Source organism: Chaetodon auriga, chromosome 6 (assembly GCF_051107435.1).
Source record: "Chaetodon auriga isolate fChaAug3 chromosome 6, fChaAug3.hap1, whole genome shotgun sequence".
NCBI classification, from domain to species: Eukaryota; Metazoa; Chordata; class Actinopteri; order Chaetodontiformes; family Chaetodontidae; genus Chaetodon; species Chaetodon auriga.
This window is the reverse complement of record NC_135079.1, coordinates 7,262,964-7,282,821: the sequence shown is the minus strand read 5'-3', so window position 1 is coordinate 7,282,821 and position 19,858 is coordinate 7,262,964. Positions and strand designations below refer to the sequence as shown.

The 19,858-nt window shown below is 43.7% G+C and overlaps 1 protein-coding gene across 2 annotated transcripts in view; it reads left to right on the top strand.

Moving 5' to 3' along the window:
* The window catches only part of tead4 (TEA domain transcription factor 4), a 39,470-nt gene that overhangs the window by 15,704 nt on the left and 3,908 nt on the right, over positions 1-19,858 (top strand). Inside the window, exons 3-10 of one of the 2 annotated variants that reach the window (XM_076733157.1) lie at positions 9,705-9,769; positions 11,252-11,314; positions 12,795-12,929; positions 13,512-13,555; positions 13,848-13,909; positions 14,107-14,237; positions 14,986-15,159; positions 19,150-19,290. In XM_076733157.1, coding sequence (XP_076589272.1) covers positions 9,705-9,769; positions 11,252-11,314; positions 12,795-12,929; positions 13,512-13,555; positions 13,848-13,909; positions 14,107-14,237; positions 14,986-15,159; positions 19,150-19,290 — 815 coding nt within the window. Of the gene's footprint in view, positions 1-9,704; positions 9,770-11,251; positions 11,324-12,794; positions 12,930-13,511; positions 13,556-13,847; positions 13,910-14,106; positions 14,238-14,985; positions 15,160-19,149; positions 19,291-19,858 lie in introns of both variants that reach the window. The other variant, XM_076733156.1, reaches the window with a different exon arrangement.

The window sequence follows — 19,858 nt, the reverse complement described above, 5'->3', positions numbered from 1 at the left end:
ACAGCACTGGGAGCAGTTTGGGGTTCAGTAACTTACCCAAGGACACGTCAACATGCAGACTGCAGAAGCCGGGGATCAAACCTATAACTATCTGATTAATGGACACTGTCGCCACTCCATCAAATGGAAATTTTGTTGTGCATCCTTTTTATAAACATGTCCCCCAAAGTCAACCTGACATGTTTGGTATTTTAAGAAACTTGGGAAATCTTGGGAATCTCCACTAGAAGTAACAGAAGTTAGCACAACATATGGCTGTTGAAGTACTGTAAGCTTACATTAAATATCTCGTCTGGTTTTATTTATTTATTCTTTGATGAGATGGCCATTGTTAGATTACTTTATCCTGGAAAATGTGCAGGTGTTTGGATGCTTTTTAATATTTTATGCCTTGTTTGGATCCTGTTAGCTCTCACAGAGAAGTTGCTAGTCTTCCTGAATACCAATACTTGAGTTTGGCTTCTTTTGATGAAATTAAATAAAAGGATTTTTTAATAGAACGTATTAATATGAATAAAAATAAACCCCTAACGCTGGATGCTCTGGCAGCTTGTCTAGAAAATAAATAAATAAAAATTAGAAAAAGAAATAAGCCCAGAGATATGTTCAGAAGGACATATTTTAAGAGTTTGTGTTGTACTGAGGGGGGACGCGGGAGCCTCCATGATGTGCTGTTTTTTTTTGGGGGGGGGGGGGTTCCCTGGTTACGGGGGTCATATGAGCGGGAGGATGAACCCGAACCTCCAACCATTTAATCCTGACACAGACCTTCAGGCTCTCGTGGGATTTGATGCTCTCCGGAGGGTTTTCGAGGAAACCCCCCTGCTGAATATGAACCCAGCGCCCTCCATCTCAGTCACTGTCTTTCTGTGCGTCTCCATATCTCACAGCACAACCAATAGGACGCAGTGAGCAGCGACACGTTCACTGTCACCTTATCTAGACATCTCAGATCAGCAAGGTGGAAGGTAGACGGATCCAAACAGGTCAGACGTCTGTCGATGTGTCCGTGCGATTAATTTACGTTGAGCCTGGTGCAAACTACCACGTGCATAAATCTCTGTAACTGCACAGACACTCGTGGCAGGTTGTGTTAATATAACATGACATCTGTTAAATTTACTCCTGCTAGAAATACTATACTTTGTTAGAAATCAAGACCAAACTTCAGATTTGGCTGGGACAGTCAGTGCAACTGGTTACCAGATGATCAGAGACCAGCTCACAGAAATTGAGTTAATAAGGGAACAGGAGGAGGGGAAGTCGCACTTTATTTTTACTGATCCTCTACTTGCTAATTAGAAGACTTTGTATTTACGTTAAAAGCAGTTGTTGATTTCTGGATGAAAGAAATGCTCCCATTATTATTTATCAGTATGCTGAATCGTTTTCCTTGAGACAGATTGCACATTTTTGCATGTTCAGCTGTGCACTGACTAAAAGAACTGAGCTCGATTTTACCTACTGTATAGTTAGACCCAAGCAGGCCAGTTTTTCCTTCTTTAGCTGTGAATTTGTGAGTCTGCATGATTTTTAAAAAAGACTTTGTGGGCAGTAACTTGTTGATTAAATTCCTCTAATTTTAAAAGAGTATATTACAATAGCACACATTAAAGAGAAATAAAACAGAATGTGATGATTTGCTAATCCTTTCTGAAATATACTCAACTGAAAACAGTACAAAGCAAAAAACAATATTTAACATTTTGCCCAACTTTTATGAAATCGCTGTTGTCTGTTTCTAACACAGAAACAGAAGTTTAGAGCTAGCTTAATGTTGGAGAGGCTTTGAAAGGAGAAACAATAAATGAAAATTGAAAATAAGAGTGTGTAATTATAAACAGTTCGCTGGTGTTGGAAGTCTGCCAACCTCTCAAACCACTGCTTGTGTCATGTCACGTCTCCACATGTCCCTTCATGATGAAGTTAAGCATTTTCCCCCACTTCTCGCTTATTATCCACTTTGTTGTATTCACATTTATTCACTACGCGAAGGGAATGAATGAAAAAAACTGCAGTTCAATTTATTGTTCAGTAAACCAAAAAAATACGTATGTCCAGTTACCACTTTGTAAATGATTCGGTTCCGTCTGTCAGTGTCTCGTAATCTGTCTTAATGCTGCACCAGCTGGGCTTTTCCATCACTGGCTCGATCCTGTTGTAGCACTTGACTTGTTGCTTTTCTCGAGGCTTCATAGAGGTCTTTTCAGAGCTCAGCAGGCTGCGTCCAGGCTCTATCGGAAGGGAAATGACACCCAGCCAAGACATTCCTGCAGCCTAAATGTGACCTTTGTTTTCCTGAGCAGACACAGCGGGGCATATGTGCTGCTGAGGGGAAACGTATGGCTGGCAGATGTGTCTGCAGAGAGGATGGCAGTTTGTATACAGTTAGACATGCGGGAACAAATGTACACATGCACACACGGAACAAATGTACGTTATAATTACTCTAGATTAAACTGTGTAAACACGGAGGCTCACACAAGGAACAGCGTTGTTCTGCAGAGATGGCTGAATCGTACAAGGTGTTAATTGATTTTGAATTTGGAAGATAATTAACAGACTTTAAGGCCTAATTTTTTAATCGTGAGGTGATAAGCAGTTCCTTTGGACAACCATATCACAGGGAGTAATTAGTTCCTGTCTATAGGGGTGTTGTTGTACACACGCAAACATGACTTGGACCTGTTGGGTGATGTCGGAGCAGCAGATGGACGACCTGGTGTGGACCAGTCAGCGTGTAGGAATGTCAGGAATGCTCTGGCCTGAGACAGACGCTGAGGAGAAGAGGGAGAGAGATCAGAGCAGGCCAGTGATGACCGCAGCCCCAGTGGGGAAGGGCAGATTTACAACCAGCCAGGCCCAGAGGTTGACTTTGGATGGGACTGTATGGGCTGTCTTCACTGACCCCATCCACCTCCTCCTGACCTCTACCACCGGGCCTGAGGAGGAGGAGGAGGAGGAGAGGAGAGCCGGAGGGAAAGCTGGTGAAACAGTGTTTGTAGGCCGTTTTGGATCATCATGGCTCCAGAAATCCAAACTTTTGTATGTTTTTTGTGCTGACGTGCCAGGCCAGAAGTATAATGCCGACATTACTTGTTGCACTTTAAATATTTATATTACTGTCAGTTTTCTGACCTTAAATGTTAGCTACTTGTGCTACTGTTACAGCAGGTTTTTGATAGGCATTTCAGCGTTTTTTTAGACTCTGAGAACATTTTAGTGCTACTTGCAAAGTAGTGTCTTTTTTAAATGGTGGTCTATGGGAAAAATGCTTTTTTCCTTCCTGCATTTGGCTACAAGGACAAATTGTAAGCAAGGCTGACCCTGCTTTACCGTATTAAGTTCTCAGAATACACCCACTCTCAGCCACATTGCATAGTTACGGCCTTGTTAAAAGGGCTGACCCACGAGAATCTTGGGAAATGAAGGGAATTCAACGCGCCATTTTCTTGTAATTACCGCTTGCAGCCACAGTTCAGCAAAGGTTACATAAGCTAACTTTAAAGTGGCCCTAATAGATATAATGATATAATAACAAAGTACGAAAAAACAAAGGGAAAGTGACTGCTTGTGATTGGCCATCAACTTTACTGTTAGGGTTCACTCTCACAGCATCATTTTCAACTGCAGAAAAGCTCTGAAAACCTGCTTCGTCCCAACAGCAGAAAGTTAGCGACTAACTGGTGAACGTCATTCGAATGAATGATGTTTCTTTAACTGCTGGATGTGTAAATAAGCTATTGTTTGGCATGTTCACACCTTGTTTTTGCTGCCACCAGGTGGCCACAAAAATCAGTTATTGCAGGTTGAAAACAGAAATACAGAATTAAAGGTGAGCTTTGGGACACTTGAACAGAGAGTGTTTGACATTCACTTTTGAGCCGGATCAAAGAAAACTGTGCTGGCTGTGTGAAAACTAAAAATATCACACAATCTGAAGCACAGACTGGAAACTTAACATTTACCAGCAACAGAAATATTCCTTCTAAACTCATAAAATGTGTTTTCTAAGTTGCACAACCTGGCAGCATCCCTTGAACCCGTGGACTTTGCTGCTGCTGCGGTCAGTCACTTTTCATGCCCTTCAGACATTTTCGTAGAATCAGATTTCCCCCAGACCAGTCTGTGACTGCAGGCAGTGTGATAAACAACATCAAACTGCGGACCAGTGGGTGATGGTATAATGTTCCTACTGACTTCCCTGCAGCCTTTGCTGGCACAAGTTCCCTGTGCTACTCCCGTTGGATATCATGATCTCATCGCTGTGTGACTGAGTCCCCTCTCTGATCTCATGGGTGTGTTGGAGGGTATTTTTGATGAGGCCCTTCCCCAGGCACTCACACTAGGAGTGGCAGAGCATCTGATATGAGTGCATGAAGCAAAGTCTGTGACAGTCCATTGATGAAGCTGTTCAGTGTTTGCAATGTATACATGGTTAATTTTGAATGGGGACACCATCATGATAAAGCAGTTTGTCCTTCGCTCTGACAAAAAACCTTTTTCGTTTTAATGTGACAAACAGAGAAGAAACGTATTCATAATGCCAGACATGCATGTCAGTATTTCCATAGAAGAACTTATTTAAGTGTCTTTCATGCTCACACTTGACTTGAATCACTGTGGTTTTCAGGTTGATCAAGTTTGACAACAACTTGGGGCCATGAAAGGCTTACAAATCCGTACCAGAGTCTGAAAAGTGTCTGGCTACCAAAGTGAAAAGATGGCCTGTTTTTCTGAATTCATGAAATGTTTTTATTCATCTGTGGAGACATGCTCACGCATCTGTGTCTGCTGCTTTGAAAATCCCTGTTGGATTGGATGCACAGTGTACATCTTACTGTACACTGAAGTTTCCTGAAGATAAATTGCTGGGAACTGGAAGAACTTGCTGTTGTAATGTGAGGAACTCGATACGGGCAACTTAATGTTCATTTGAGGTCAAGTACTGTGAGGACTTTGACAAAGCGCTCTGTTCGTCTTTTCAAGAGTTTGATTGCGAGGAAATGTGGAACACTTTCTTAATCCCTGGGGAATTAAAGAAATATGCATTTAGGGGCTCAAACAATCGGCCGGCGAGTGCACCTCCCGATAAACACTAAACGGTTGAGGAGCTACAGCTCTGAAAGGAAAATAAGATTGAGACAGAATGAATGCCGTGACTGGGACTGAACTGTGTGTGTGTGTGTGTGTGTGTGTGTGTGTGTGTGTGTGTGTGAGTTTATGTCTATGTGTGCGACTGGGTGTATAAACTGGAGTAGACGGCATTTGAGAGAGGGTTTTAGTTCACAAAAGCTTCACACAAAGGCTGTTCTACAGCTGGGTAGTGTGTGTGTGTGTGTGTGTGTGTGCGTGTGTGCGTGTGTTTCAGGGACCGGGAACTTTACAAGGACTCACATCGACCACTTTCTTCTCTTTTGCTCTTCAAATCAACACTGATTCATTCATGGATTACATCACTCTGTTGTATAATCTGAACATTTTTAACACTTGTTGTCGTGGAATTGGGTGAAAATCCATTTTTTACAGATGTTAAGTTGAGGTTAGTTTGCTTCATTTAACCAGGAAAACCCCCTCAGGATAAACATCGACTCTTGCATCGAGTCCTCCTTACATGTCATAAGGATGTATAAAATGTGGACGTTATCTCCGTGACGTCACCCATAGATTTCTGAAGAGCCATTGTGAAGTTGAGTGTCAGTGGCTCCGGCAGTTGCCATCTTGGCAGTGTCGGACTCTGTCTAACTTCTGGCTGATCCAAAAATGAGCAAAGAGGTGGAGCATGGGTGGAGTTGAGGCAGGCTGAATGATGCCTGGTTGCTGAAACTTAGCGGTTAGCTCTCACTCAAAGCAGCCATGCCCATAATTATGCCAAACTTTAAGATTTAATATCATTTGAAGGAGTGAGTTGTATAAAATTGACCCTCTATACGAGGAAATTAGTTATAGAGAGCCAAACCGTTTTTATACCAGGCTGTGAACATGTTTATTTTTTATATAAGGCTTTAATATGGGGGTCTATGGGATTGACTCACTTTTGGAGCCAGCCTCAAGTGGCCATTTGAAGAACTGCAGTTTTTGGCACTTCCACGTTGCCTTCATTACATATTAACATATGAAATAGTCCATACGGCCTGTTGTCGCCTGTTGCTTCAACTTTGGTGATACACCAGATGATACGCCTGAGTGAGGACAGAAGTCAGTGAACGTGACATAAACTTGAATATACGACCTCCCTCATGAATATGATTTCTGCCAGAGTCATGCCACATAGATTTTCATCTTATCTGACGATGAAGACAACAGCTCCCACAATCCCATGCTGCTTCACGAACTCATCAATGTCTTCATCTTTTGTTCAGGAAATTGCGGCAGATATTATCATTCAACCATGATTTTAACAGTTCTGTAAGGCAGATAGGAATGACGCTGTCCTTTTCATAGCGGCGTCAGAGCAGACAACTCTGCCTTTGTTGGCGAGGACATGAACAAAGGATCATTAGAAGTTGTTGGTCCAGCTGATTCCACATAGTGGCACAATGATACTGCACGCTGCTCTTCAGCACAGCCTGTTTGGCTGCAGGGATTTCCAGATGTGCATCCCACCATTCAAAAGCTTTGTCACTAGTCTTGTGCTGCTCTTGGGGGCCGGTGGTGAAGCTCACCTGAACAGTTCTGTCAGGTATGGAGGATCAATGTCAAGTAAAGTTATTTACAACTACAGTCAGAATAAAAGTGTTTCGACAGTCTGACTCAACTGTTGGCTTGTTCACAACCTGTCTGATCGTCTTTCTGCTCGTGGTTTTTGCCCTCTCTGACTTTACGCACACTGCTGTGTTTCTACATGTCAGCAGTTATTTTGGGGAGTACCGTAGAAACAATGGCTCAAACCAAGAGTTATCCACTGTATGATCATGTTTTGATGTCTCGGTTGCACTTTGTACAGGCAGACTTCTGGCTGACAGGCTGTCAGTCCGTACACCCAGCAGGGAAAATCTAAGCTGTTTCTGTAAGGACTTAGCAACAAAATTCAAATGCTTTCAAGCATTAAGAGGGAACGCATGTCTGAGCTGACTGCAAGGGCTGCGACTGACTCCCACATGAGCACCGGCAAGAAACAGTGTTTTGCATTCCGCGCAAAATCTGATCACTTTTATTGGCTGACGAAATTTCTGATGGAGCTTCGCCCGAGCTTCGGGTTTCGTCCGTTCCCCGTGTGGGGTCACTTGATTGGCCGGTTTGTGGAGCGTTGTGAGGTCTGACCCGAGCGTCACTATGTAAGGGAAAATGTGACGGGTTTGTGCCAGGCCGTGTGTCGTGACTGATCTGTGTGTTAATTCACATGGAGATGTGGTGCCAAGGGAAAAATGACCGTGTTTAAGAGGTGGTGCAAAGTCTAGCAAACTCTGTGTGTCCGGGGGGCCTGTGTGGGGAGTGTTAGAGACCTCCTTTGAGAGCAGGAGTTGTCTGATTCACTCCAACTGAGCATGTGTGTTTGTCTGTGTCCTTTTATTAGTGCCTGTTTGTGCTGTTCTCTGTATAATTAACAGTTATTTAAATTTTTAAGTACTCTAATCAAATGTTCAAAAATTGTGCACAATGTGGTATTTAAATTGCTTCTTTTGTCCAACCAGGAGTCTAAAATTCAAAGATATTTTATATATTTATATATATATATATATATAAGAAGAATACAGGAAATATTTAATTTTGAGAAATTGCAACCAGATTATCTGTCAGTGAACTAATAGACTATTGACTGTCACTAAACACTGTCTGCAAAAGTGTGTACATTCCATGTACAATAGCCACTAATAGCTTTTATAGCAGCCTCATCTTGCATGGCTCTACTCCGGAGCCCCCCACGCCACACTGTTCACAGTCCTATCCCTGAATTACACTCTATGTGTACAAATCCAATTGTGCATATTTGTGTGTTTTCACAATCTTAGCCATTAAACTTGAGGTTTAGTTTTGGGGCAGAGGGTGAACGAAGCCACGTGACCGTTGCCCTCCGCTGTAACTGGAGACTGTGGATGGAGGAAGGCGGAACAAGCCCAAGATTTACAGCGGGCGTAAAGGCATATTCCATAAACATTGACACACAGACCAGCTGCCTGGCTGCCTCTCCAGACCGGGCCCCCTTTGGTCACCGGCCTGTGCCGTGTCTGTCCTGAGTCCGGTGCGAGGATCGCATGGCTGCAGCCTCCACCTGCTCTGCCAATGTGACCTGTCTGTCAGCAGTGGCAGCGCACAAACACACACTCACTGAGGAGATTCGAGCTCAGTGTACACTCAGGGGGTCAGACTGAGACTGATGCAGGCTCTCAGACACAGACGTATATGCCCAGTGATACACTTACGCTTGCACTTTTCAGCGCTGACACACTTGACAGCCTTGACTCCTGCTTCGAACGCGTGTGTTTGCACGCTCGTCCATACGTACACGCGTCTTCCAAATATGTGTACGCACACGCAGATATGACTACAAACATATTTTAGGCAGTTAATTTAGCTAATTATACAGTGACTGCAGCACAAAAGTATTCGTATAAATATGTGCACAGAAATATACACGCAGCATATACGTTTCCTCATTCCTCCCTCTCATACGTTCTCGTTTGTCCAGGCATGCAGAGCAGGCTCACTAATGGTGACTTAATATTTAGCTTTGAGAAACGTTTAAATTCCTGCACGCACATGCTGCCCCTCGGCCCCTCACTTTCAGTTTAAGTACATCCAGCCAGAACGAAGAATTTTCTGTTATACTATGTTTTTTGTCTATAACAACAACAAAGGAGAAGATCTTAAGAGAAACTGTATGACTGGTTTTGGCTAAATGTGGGCGTTGTGTCGCCTTGTGTATTTAATCTCCTTAGACTTTTCTCCAGTTTGTAGAAAAAGCAAATGCAAGTCCTGTGCTGGGGAGTTTTTGATGAATTTGCTAATCCTAAAGATATCGATGCCTTGTTAGAAATCACCTAATGAGGCACACGCAGTGCTGCTCTGATGTCCTGGCAGCTGATCTGTGCATATCTGTGAACTTGTTTGTACATTCCCTGATGAAGACTGGCATGACGCATGTAGGCGTTGAGTCCATTTATTAAAGGCTTTTTAATCTTCCCAAAGCAATGTGCCTTGGTATTTTACTTGTTTGTGACTTACTGATCACAAAGCAAAGTTCAAGTGTCACATCTTTCTTCCCTTTTCTCCAAATTTTCTCTTATTTTTCTAAGATTTGGAGGAGGTAGTGGGATGTGTTAAAACACACCATATGTTCTAGAAACGAAACATTTTTTAAAAAAGTTGAACTCTGTCACAAGATGACAGTAATTGGACAAGGGCAGGTAAAACATAACATGAAATAACGGCAAAAAAATCTTTACTTTTCCATCGTGTACTTTTTTCTGCTTTAAATTAAAACTAACAAGCTGTTTCTCCCCCAATAATTCTCCTTATTGCTTCAATATGTGCAATAGACCAGCGGAAGCTACACTGCATCATTTCTTCTCCGTCAACATTTCAGTATTTAACATGTTAATGCTATTTCCAGTGTCTCCAAATTTGAAGGAAAAGTGTAATATGAAATCAAATGTCAAACTAATTTAGAATGATGTTGAGCTTGACAGTAGCTGAACTGCAGCTCAAAGCTCCAGGAAGTGGAAATGTGCGCTAAACTAAAATGATTTTCTGTTCCTCTGCAGGACGAAATGAGTTGATTGCACGGTACATCAAACTTCGCACAGGGAAGACGCGGACCAGGAAGCAGGTACGTTTGCTGCAAATGCCTTTTGAAGCTGCCCCTATTTTTGGAGCCCTCCAGAAAGCCCTCTCTTGCTGAGTGATGCCCTAACACCCTGGGCACCCCCTCCCTCCCCCCCTCCTATGTGGAGGACTAGAGATGACGATTGATTTAGGGCCACGGCCCAATGCACAGATGCTATAGGATCATGTGTCGGTGTTGTTTCTTCACCACCTCATGGATCTGGTGCTTGTTAGACGGGGGAAGAAGCTGGGGAATATGGTGACCTGGATGGGAGGATGAGGTGGGTCGGGCGAGGGATTTGGAACTCTATCCTCACTACGGTATCTGATATGGAAGGACTGATGTATGGGCAGTGATGGATGTGGAGAGAAAGGGTTCCTGCTAAGTCATCTGGCAGAGTCAATGTGGGAATGAAAAGAGATGAGTGGAGATGAGAGGAAAGGGGGGGGCAGTGAGGGATCAGAGATGGATGGTTGGACAGGTCGGAGGGATAGAGGGACACCTGCTGGTCTGACAGAAGTTATCAAATGATGGCTGTGCTGCTTCTTAAGAAAGGTAGAAAATATTATCAACAAAGATTCAGAGTTAGGGAGCAGCAAATGCCATTTTCTCTGTTATTGTAATGCATATTTAACGCAGGTTGTAATAGAAATTGTGAGATGGGGCAAAGCAGGGTAAAATAAAAACACTGCTCCATAAGATAAAAAACATTTCAGCAATATTTTATGTCAAAAAGATGTATTAGTGGTGTGGCTCACATTCCCTGAAGGAGCTGCTGTAACCCAAAAGAAAGCAGTCAGTTTCAGTCTATGGATTTTTTTGCTTAATGAGGTTATTTCAGATGTTTTTTCTGCTATAATCTGGGCAAATCAAGTTCATCCATATTACAAGAAGATACTATTTAGTTTTAGTGGTATCACTGCATACATGCAGTTTTGTTTACCAATACACCAATTTGATGGAGGTGAACTACATTTGCGGAATCATCAATTCATACTGAATTTCAGGCAAATTCCGAATTTTATTATTTTTTATATTTATTTTTGTATTGCTTGCTCACATTACCCATACTGTACATCTGTGTGTGGTGAGGCCTCATGGACCAAAGAAACCCCTTTGGAGTTAAATTAATGCCGACTGAGCATCCATCCATCTCAATCTGTTCATCCTGTAATTGGTTGCTGGGATCTTGGCGAGGGAACACTGTGGTCAGCATATTCACACTCACACTTTTAGTCAGTTTAGAGTCTCAAATTCACCTGAGTGAAGGTGCATCTTTTCTGTTTTCCTGTGGAGGGAAACTGAAACATCTGCAGGAAGTCCAAACACACAGGGGTTAAAAGATGAAAGTCCCCATCTGGACAGGTCAGGTTCGAACCCAGGACGATGTCACTCTGAGGCCACTAAGGCAACTCACTTTAGCTGGAAACAGGTCACATAAGTAAACGCTTGTCTCTGCTGTGTGGTCTGCTGTCTGTCTTTCAGGTATCGAGTCACATCCAGGTTCTCGCCCGACGGAAGGCCAGAGAGATCCAGGTGAAGCTGAAGGTACGCTACGTGAGTCAACTGCTTTTTTTTTTTTACATTCCCTAAATGTTTTGGAAGATTTAACGTGTGTTGATTTTGTTTACTGCACTTAAAGAAGAAAGCACGGAGAGTTGAGGATATTTGGATTTCATGTGTCTGAATTCTTTTAAACAGCTTTTCTCTGGTGGTGAAAACAGCGAAAAGCTGAGTCATTGCTGAGTTAAGGGTGTGATTAGTATGTTGTTGTGTGTTATTCCCATTTTGAGATTGTTTTTAGATCATAATCAGAGCACAGTGCCTGCATTTGGCCGAGGTTGTTATCATGATTTTAATCATGTTGCGCAGACAGATGGAAAGAGGGTGAAATTGTTATTATCCTGTATTATCTCCTCTTATAATGAAGTTTCATGTTTTGTTAAAGGTATTCCAACATTCATGACCCCTTTGCTGCCACGTTTTCACGCTCCATTAATACAAAGGCACAAACGATTGGCTATTTTAATTGCACCCTCTAATTGATGCTACTTTTAAATGGGATGCTGACACATTTCAATGAAATGTGAACATATTTCCAGAAGCCCGAGGCTTAGTGTGCGCGATTATGAACAAGATGAAGCAAACGCAATTGTCAGGAAACAAATTAATCCCTGCGTTATTCCTTCCAGGTATTACATTTGATAAGTTCCTCAATAAAGGCTCTCCTGTGTGATTCGCAGAGCTTACACATCCCTGTATCCCCAGCACTTTCTCAGTTTACATTTCTCATACACCCACACCCGTACTCGCAGTCACGGCAGGCAACAGGACTCTCCCTCACCTTGGACGGCAGCCATGACGGTTCAGCTGGCAGGGTCCGGCATCGGTCACAGGGCTGGCCCCTGTGACAGCCCTTTTTAAATGCGTCTTTGGTGTAACTGAGATCCCTACCACATGTACCCCCCATATTTCAGCTATGCCCTTGTGTTAGCCAGTTCTGGGAAGAAGAATGCGCCGTGTGGCCTTGCCCATTAGGGCTAGGCTGCAAGTGCTTGTACTCCTCTGTGGTTTGGAAACTGCTGAAGGAGTGGATTCAAAAACAAGAGGTGTATCACTTTACAGTGCAGCAGAGGAAGTATGATTTTGAAGCTATCTGGCTGTTCAAAACTCTTTTTTGATTGCATGAGCGTTTAGCTATTTTGCTACAATTATTAGCATATTAACATGTCACCTCATTGCCTGCCTTGTCTTCCAGTTTGACCTCCAACAGAAGCTAGTTGTCATCACTGGCTTGCCCCTGCCAAAGCAATAAACTTAACTCTTGACCCAAAGGCCCTTGACTGTAATATCACCTTCTCTTCAGCTCTCTGCCTGGCAGGGATTCACCGATGATGCAAGCTGGCCTCAGCCCTTCGTTTCCCCTTTTAGGGCTCTGCTTGTGTTGCCAGTGAAGCGGGGCGCCGACTTAAAAGGAGTCTGATGAGTGCTCTCCCCTTTGCGTAACTGTTTGTTTCACTCTCCATAGGACCAGGCCGCCAAAGACAAGGCCCTGCAGAGTATGGCCACCATGTCCTCAGCCCAGATCATCTCGCCCACGGCTTTCCAGAACAAGATGGCTCTTCAGGGCCTGTCGAGGCCGGCTTACCCCACTACTGGTGGGGTGAGTCCCTGACCAGTGTCCCCCACACCATTTTATTCAGATAAACATTAAAGGCTGAGCAGTCGCCACATTTATTAAAAATATACCTTTGATTTCATCCCAAAGTCAGTGGCTTCTGGTTTACTAATTAATGCCAATTAGCAATATTTTTCATTGCCCTATGTGATGATACATATACAGCATATCCCTGGATGTTGGTTTCCTTTATCTTGTGACTGCTGTTCCTCTTTGTAAATTAAGTTTGTCTGAATTTTACATATTTGAGACTGCTTCCCATCACTATTTAGCAAATTTTTGATTCATGAAACTGAAGTTTGCCCACAGATGATTTGACATAAGCTACTTTAGAGTTAAAATCCTATTTTAAAGAGGTGTTTGCAGTATTTTATTTATTCCACATGTGAATAAAAAATACATTAAACTTTCAGAAAGATCAAGTTTCATCATTTTGATACGACACATTTCAACTTTGCGCTTCTATTTTGACATGCAGAATAAACACAATAAAAACAACGCAATTGATATGTGAGAGTGTCCAGGTGGAGCTGTGTAACAGAGAGTGCACTCTTTTGTTTTTCCCAGTTTTGGCACGGGGCTCTTCCAGGACAGCCAGGAGGCCACGAAGAGTGAGTCTCCATTCTTTCTTCTCTGTAGAGCTCCAGAATCCATCAGCAATTTCTCACCTGCTCAGCTTAATAACCATCAGATAGCTTTCAGTCAGAGACCGAATCTCAGCGCAAATTCATACGTATCAGTGCAATTATAAAGAAAAGTCGTCAGCTGTCTGACTTTCAGCATACCGCTCTGCCCCCTGTGTCTTTAGAGGTCAGGCGGTCCAATTAGTATGTGAGATGGGGTCATGAGGCCGAGACGGTGCATAACATGCCTCTCCCTCTCTTGTCTGTCTCGTCTCTCCAGCATTAAGCCCTTCTCCCAGCAGAGTTACGCCATGCAAGCGTCCGGCCCGGCCCCCATAACAGGTGGGTGTTCTTTCGCCCCTGCTGTGTTGACAGAGGGCTGTCATGCCGTCAAAGTGACGAGACAGCCCAGCTCGTGATGAAGAACTTGCACAAAGCTCAGAGAAATGGCTTAAATATCGCTGCATTTTGCTTTTAGGCTTTTTCTTTTGTCGCACTCAAACCACACATTTACGCACTCACTGCCCTCATGTCTGCAGGTTATGAAAGCACAGCAGGGCTGTCAATGTCTCCCGGTGCCCCCCCTTGGCAGGGTAGAAGTATTGCCAGCTCCAAGCTGCGAATGCTGGAGTTCTCCGCCTTCCTGGAGCAACCTCAGGACCCAGAGACTGTGAGTAGACAAGACAGGAGATAACGTTGTCTCAAAGGGTTTTTACTCTCCACAAAAAGATTTCATTATTTGTTTGTTTTTTTTATCACTACAAGGTCCTTGCACACTAGAAAGTCTTATTGACACTATTTTCTTTGCTCAAAATTGCTCATCTGAGAAAAAAAAAAATTCATACAACACAAGGCTTTTGTGCCTGATTTTGAGAACAAGACTCCAATAAAACCATAGTTTCTGTTGCTGTCTTTGTTCCTGATTAACACTGTATATTTCATTTTGTTGCTAGAAAAATAAATCTCTTACAGATGAAGACGCTAGTAGTAAGCGTGAGCAGTGATTCAGATATTCTGAATTCAAGAACTTTATGGTCTTGTACACAGAGAACACATTGCACTATACAAATGATAGCCAGCAACATGAAAATAACAAAGCTACCAAAAAGGCACATTCTTTAACAGAAAGACTGGATGTTATGGTTCAACACTTAAAACTGGCTTTGACAGCAACACAAATCTCACACACAAGCACATTTCACGATTATGAATGGTGGACAGTGAGAAGGAAAGGGTGCGACCCTTGAGACAGGTGACGAGATATTCTAATAACTATGATTCAATGGAACAGCAGGCTGAGGCTGACAGATGTTCTGGAGCGCCTAACCATGCACTTGGCATGAATGGCTATTTAGCAAACTGGACATTTGTCCTTTTTGGCTCTGTTCACCTCCTGATATGCACTTTTGTGCCTCCAGTTCAACAAGCACCTGTTTGTGCACATCGGCCAGTCCAACCCGAGCTACAGCGACGCCTATCTGGAGTCTGTGGACATCAGGCAGATCTACGACAAGTTTCCAGAGAAGAAAGGAGGCCTGAAGGAGCTGTTTGACAAAGGGCCACACAACGCTTTCTTTCTCGTCAAGTTCTGGGTAAAACATTTTTGTGCATTTGCTTTTAAATCTTTTTAGAGAAATCCACTTCAGTTCAGATCAGTTCAAAGCCATTTTGCCCTTTTCACTTCCATCCAGAGTTCAGTTTCATTCTTTTCATTCCATTTTGACTAATAATTATTATATTATCACTCATTTCAATTAAAACCCATTTTACTTGTAAAGCTCAGTCCGATACTCCTTTTTGTGCAATTTTTTCATACATCATCACAGCATATAATCCTCTCCAAGTCATGAAGGTGAAGTGAGAGTATAGTGAAGGCTGTTGTTAATGTTTTGTAGCACCTGTTGGCTGTTAATGGCCTAGCGGTGTTAACTGTGTTGAGATAGCTGCAGCCTTGGAGTTAAAGGAACTTAAGTGTGATTTAAAGCTAGAATGAATGGAAAGTCATTGCTCCCATGACCTGATTGGCGGTTTATATGCCTGCAAAGAAAGCATTACTGCGCAGCGTGCATTAGACGTGGGTGTATTTGTATGGATGTGTCTGTGATGTGTGTGTGTGTGTGGGGGGTGTGTGTGTGCGTGATTGTGTGAGACGGCAGCCTTGGGGAGAGTGGCAGGCCTGATCTTTCACTAGGGGAAATGTGAGCCCAGGCACCTGTCTCTGTGCTATTAGACTGAGTCCAACCCTCATGCCCCCACCACATATTTATTTATAGACGACCCCCCCAAAAAACATACATGCGCACACAAACACATCACACGCCAAACTCACCATTACACGCTGACAGAGATGAGAGTAAAGCATGACGATAAAGTCAACTTAAGGTGCAGGCTAAAGAATTAAGATAGAAGGAGGAGAATGTGTGATAGCATTGAAAACAGTGGAACTCTGCAAAGTGACAGTCTGAAAAGGACATGAAAAGGAGACTGGGAGAGAGACACACACGCACAGACAGAAGTGGAGCACAAGGGTGTAATTGGACACGTCCATTTTGTTCATCTCAGCTGATCTGGCCGCCTTGCCTTACCTCAGGACAAGACCTTTGGTATTTGTATCACGCACAGCACGTACACACATACAAACCCACCGAGTTCTTTACCTCAGAGCACCTCCCTCTTCACATGCATTCACTGTTTACCGACGTGACTTTCGATAATGATAATCCACGGCATTTCATTCAAAAGTTTTGCGCCTCTTTATGTGGGCATGTTGGTTTTACGGCAGAGGTCAAGCATGATTAAAATAGACACATAAAGAATTAAATAAATACATTAAAAATACCCAATGTCTAAATATGAAGCAGAAATTTGGGGGGATACCAAAATAAACTGCTCAAAGCTTCTTCAGTTCATTAGGGGTGGGTGGACGTATTGCTGCCATATATTTAGAATATGGATATATTTAATGTCCGGTCCAGTGTACTCCCATTGGGCACACTGTAATATTTTTTTGCTCTCTATGGGTGGAGGTTAGCCTGCACCAACCTAAACCTTGCTGGACCGAAATAAACTTGTGTTTTGAAGTATAAGGGACATGTCGGACGGAGTCTCGAGAGATTGTCCACAGCGATGCGTGCCTGTCTAGCTCTTCATCCACTATAACCTTCCTCTTTAATACTCAGGGACTGGCATGGCCATTTCAGTCGCGCCTGAGTCATTCATGTACCACAGAGCACACCGGGTGACCCAAACACACATCCAGTGCAAGGATCCTTTAACTAGTGTGGTTTGGAGATTGGATGCGGATGGTGGAGGCACACAAGGCCGTCTCAGGGAAAAATGATGTCAAACCATCATCTTCACTGCTGTGAAAGATTGTGAAACATGATTGCTATCATGCTCTGATCCACTTTGTCAAAAAATGTGTTGCATTGAGGCCGCTGGAGACTTGGAAAGCAGATATATATTGCAGCTTTAACCGCTGTGGTTCGGAGTGCCAAAGACGTGCAGAGTTCAAAGTGCCGCCTTGCAGTCTCAAGCCACCAGATGGCTTTGTATGTATGACATTACCCTTCTCACATGTTTGCCTGCCATATTATTTATTGAGGATAGATAAAAGACATTGGTGAGTGACACCATTTTGGAGGTAGGCTCCTCCAGTCCTTGGAGGGAGCAGCTGGTCAAGTCATGGCATTTGATTCAGGGGTGAGGGAAGGTGGAGATGAGTAGCCCTGCCATGCATCATAAAGAGAAACAGAGCAAGACAGCAATAAAGAGGAAGAGATAGAAATAGGGACACACAGTGTGAACAAGAGATATGGGACGGCAGGAGAAATGGTGGGTGGCATGTAACCGACAAGTCATTCATCAGTGAAATATTACTCTCTTGATTCATGTCAGAGCCCGTTCGAGTCAACAGTTATGACATGTGCAACTCCCCGCCAGAGGAAAACAAGCTCATAACACTGTCCCCTCTCAGTCTGTTCATCTTATTGTATCCCAAGGGGGTCCTCAAGTTCTCAAGGCATCCATGACAAAACACAGAAATGCTAGAAAACAGCTGGGCATTTCAACAGCCATGCTGGAAAAAAACAGCAAAGATGCTCTCGGCCATGAAAATACGTAAAATGAAATCCTCGACACATCTGAAAATACGATAACTTTATTTACGTCGTCGTAAAAGACGGGAAGAGCCTATTTGATGATGCCGCAGTGGCACAGCCACGTGGCAGGTCATGACTCGTGGGGGGGGGGGCTGAGGTGCAGGTTGGCATGGTGACAGTGACAGGCGGCTGGCCCACCTCCAAAGCTATGGCATTCTAGATTGAATTTCCAGCGAGCCCCCCTGTCGGCCGCTGGCTGCCCTGCCCCTCTCCCCACCTTCCTCCTCACCCCTCAGCGCCCGTGGCCCTGTCCTAACGGATTGTCTCACGCCTTTGAAGTGCCGAGGGAATCCGATTTGAGCTGGCTCTGCTAAATTGTTACACAGCCAGCCTGCCCACCGTGATCTAATCAGCCAATTGCACGCTGATGATTGTAATTGGATGAATTCCCTCGCAGGCTGTTAGGGAAGCAGGGAATGGCGGTTCGGGGAGGGTCACTAGGCCCCAGGGATGAAGACAAATAGAGGAATTACATGAGCCAGGGATGAAGATGAACGGGGTGATGAAGAGATGAGAGGAGGCTGAGCGGTGTCTCAATGGCCCATTAGGAGACAATAGCCCGACAGGGGAAAAGGTAAAACAGCCCAGCTGTCTGACGGAGGAGACGGCACCTCAGTCTGATCCGAAATCAGATTATACTTGCCTCACTTCAAACTTAAACTAGTGGGAGGATCAGAGATAGGTGAATCTGCATCCACATGAGGGTGAAGAAACTTTATGCTGCCTTAAAATTGAAGTTGAGGTCATATTTTTAACCGGTAAAGTCAGAAAGTCACAAATAATCAGCTTTCGGTGTGTCGGATAGAGAATGTAGTAAAGAGAAACCGGTCAAAGATTTTGTTTACTGGATTTAAGCATCACAAAAAAACAACAATGTCAGCACGTGTCTTGCGAACAGGTGAGCTGTCAGACAATTTCCAGCTCTCTGGGTTGTTCAGTGGACTCATGAACGGGGTAAAGACAACAACACTTGAATGCACCACAGAGAGAGATAAAAAAAATCTTCTGTATTAAACCAAAACACACACACAAACACACAAAGAAGCACACAGCATCTTGGGAATCTTGATGCTGGATTTGACAGCGTTATATTGGGTTAACAAGGATCTGGCCATTGAATGCCTCTTGGCTTTGCAGAGAATCACTCTCAAGCTTTGTTGAGCCATAACACTCTTGGTGATACCTTTGTCAGACTGGCACACATGTTCCTTGACGTCCATATCTGTGAGCAGAAAAGCAGAACCTGATATTTTGTTATAGATTATGGAGCTGGGACTGTATATCCTTGCAAGAAGGGCAGCAAATCCTCATCCATGCTTATACACCACCTGGCTGCAGTCACGGTTCCTTTTGGATCAGACTGACAGGTGCATGTTGATGTAAGCTGATCCACATGACACGTTGTCTGTTTCTTCACTCCAGGCGGACCTTAGTGTAAACCTGCAGGATGACAGCACCTTCTTCTACGGTGTTTCCAGTCAATATGAGAGCTCTGAAAACATGATCATCACCTCATCCACCAAAGTCTGCTCCTTTGGCAAGCAGGTGGTGGAGAAAGTGGAGGTAAGGCAAAAATACTGGGGGTTAGCAAGAATCCTTCCTCTTCTCTAAACTAGAGTGTGCCCATAGTCAGACACTTACCCTGCACTTTCATCGCCCTCCAACCATTTTTCATAATGTTTTAGACTGAAAAGAAAGCACAAGCAATTCCACTTGTGCTTGAAGGGCAGCAGCATTTCAATACGTGGGTTGCAGAGGTGCTCATCTGTGTCACCTTATTATCATTTGCTCACTGTTTCTACCCTGGGTGTTGCTTCTAAGGAGTAACGCCACACTAAATGGAAAGTCACCTGAGCTTCTGACACCCAACATCACAGCTGGGTGATATATACTCTATGATATAGAGTGGTGGTACAAGGCCATGCTACTTCATCGCTGCAAAGGTGCACATATAGCATGTTGTCATCACTAGCTCACAGGGCAAGCCACATTCTTAGCCTTTAAGGCTTCGTAGACGCAGGCCTGACCATCCATTTGGTTGAACTTCTTGGCTGTGTCATGTATATTAAGAGAGCTGGATACTGTGCAGCAGCTACATTTGCTTTCCCCTAACATATTGCACTCTTGATAC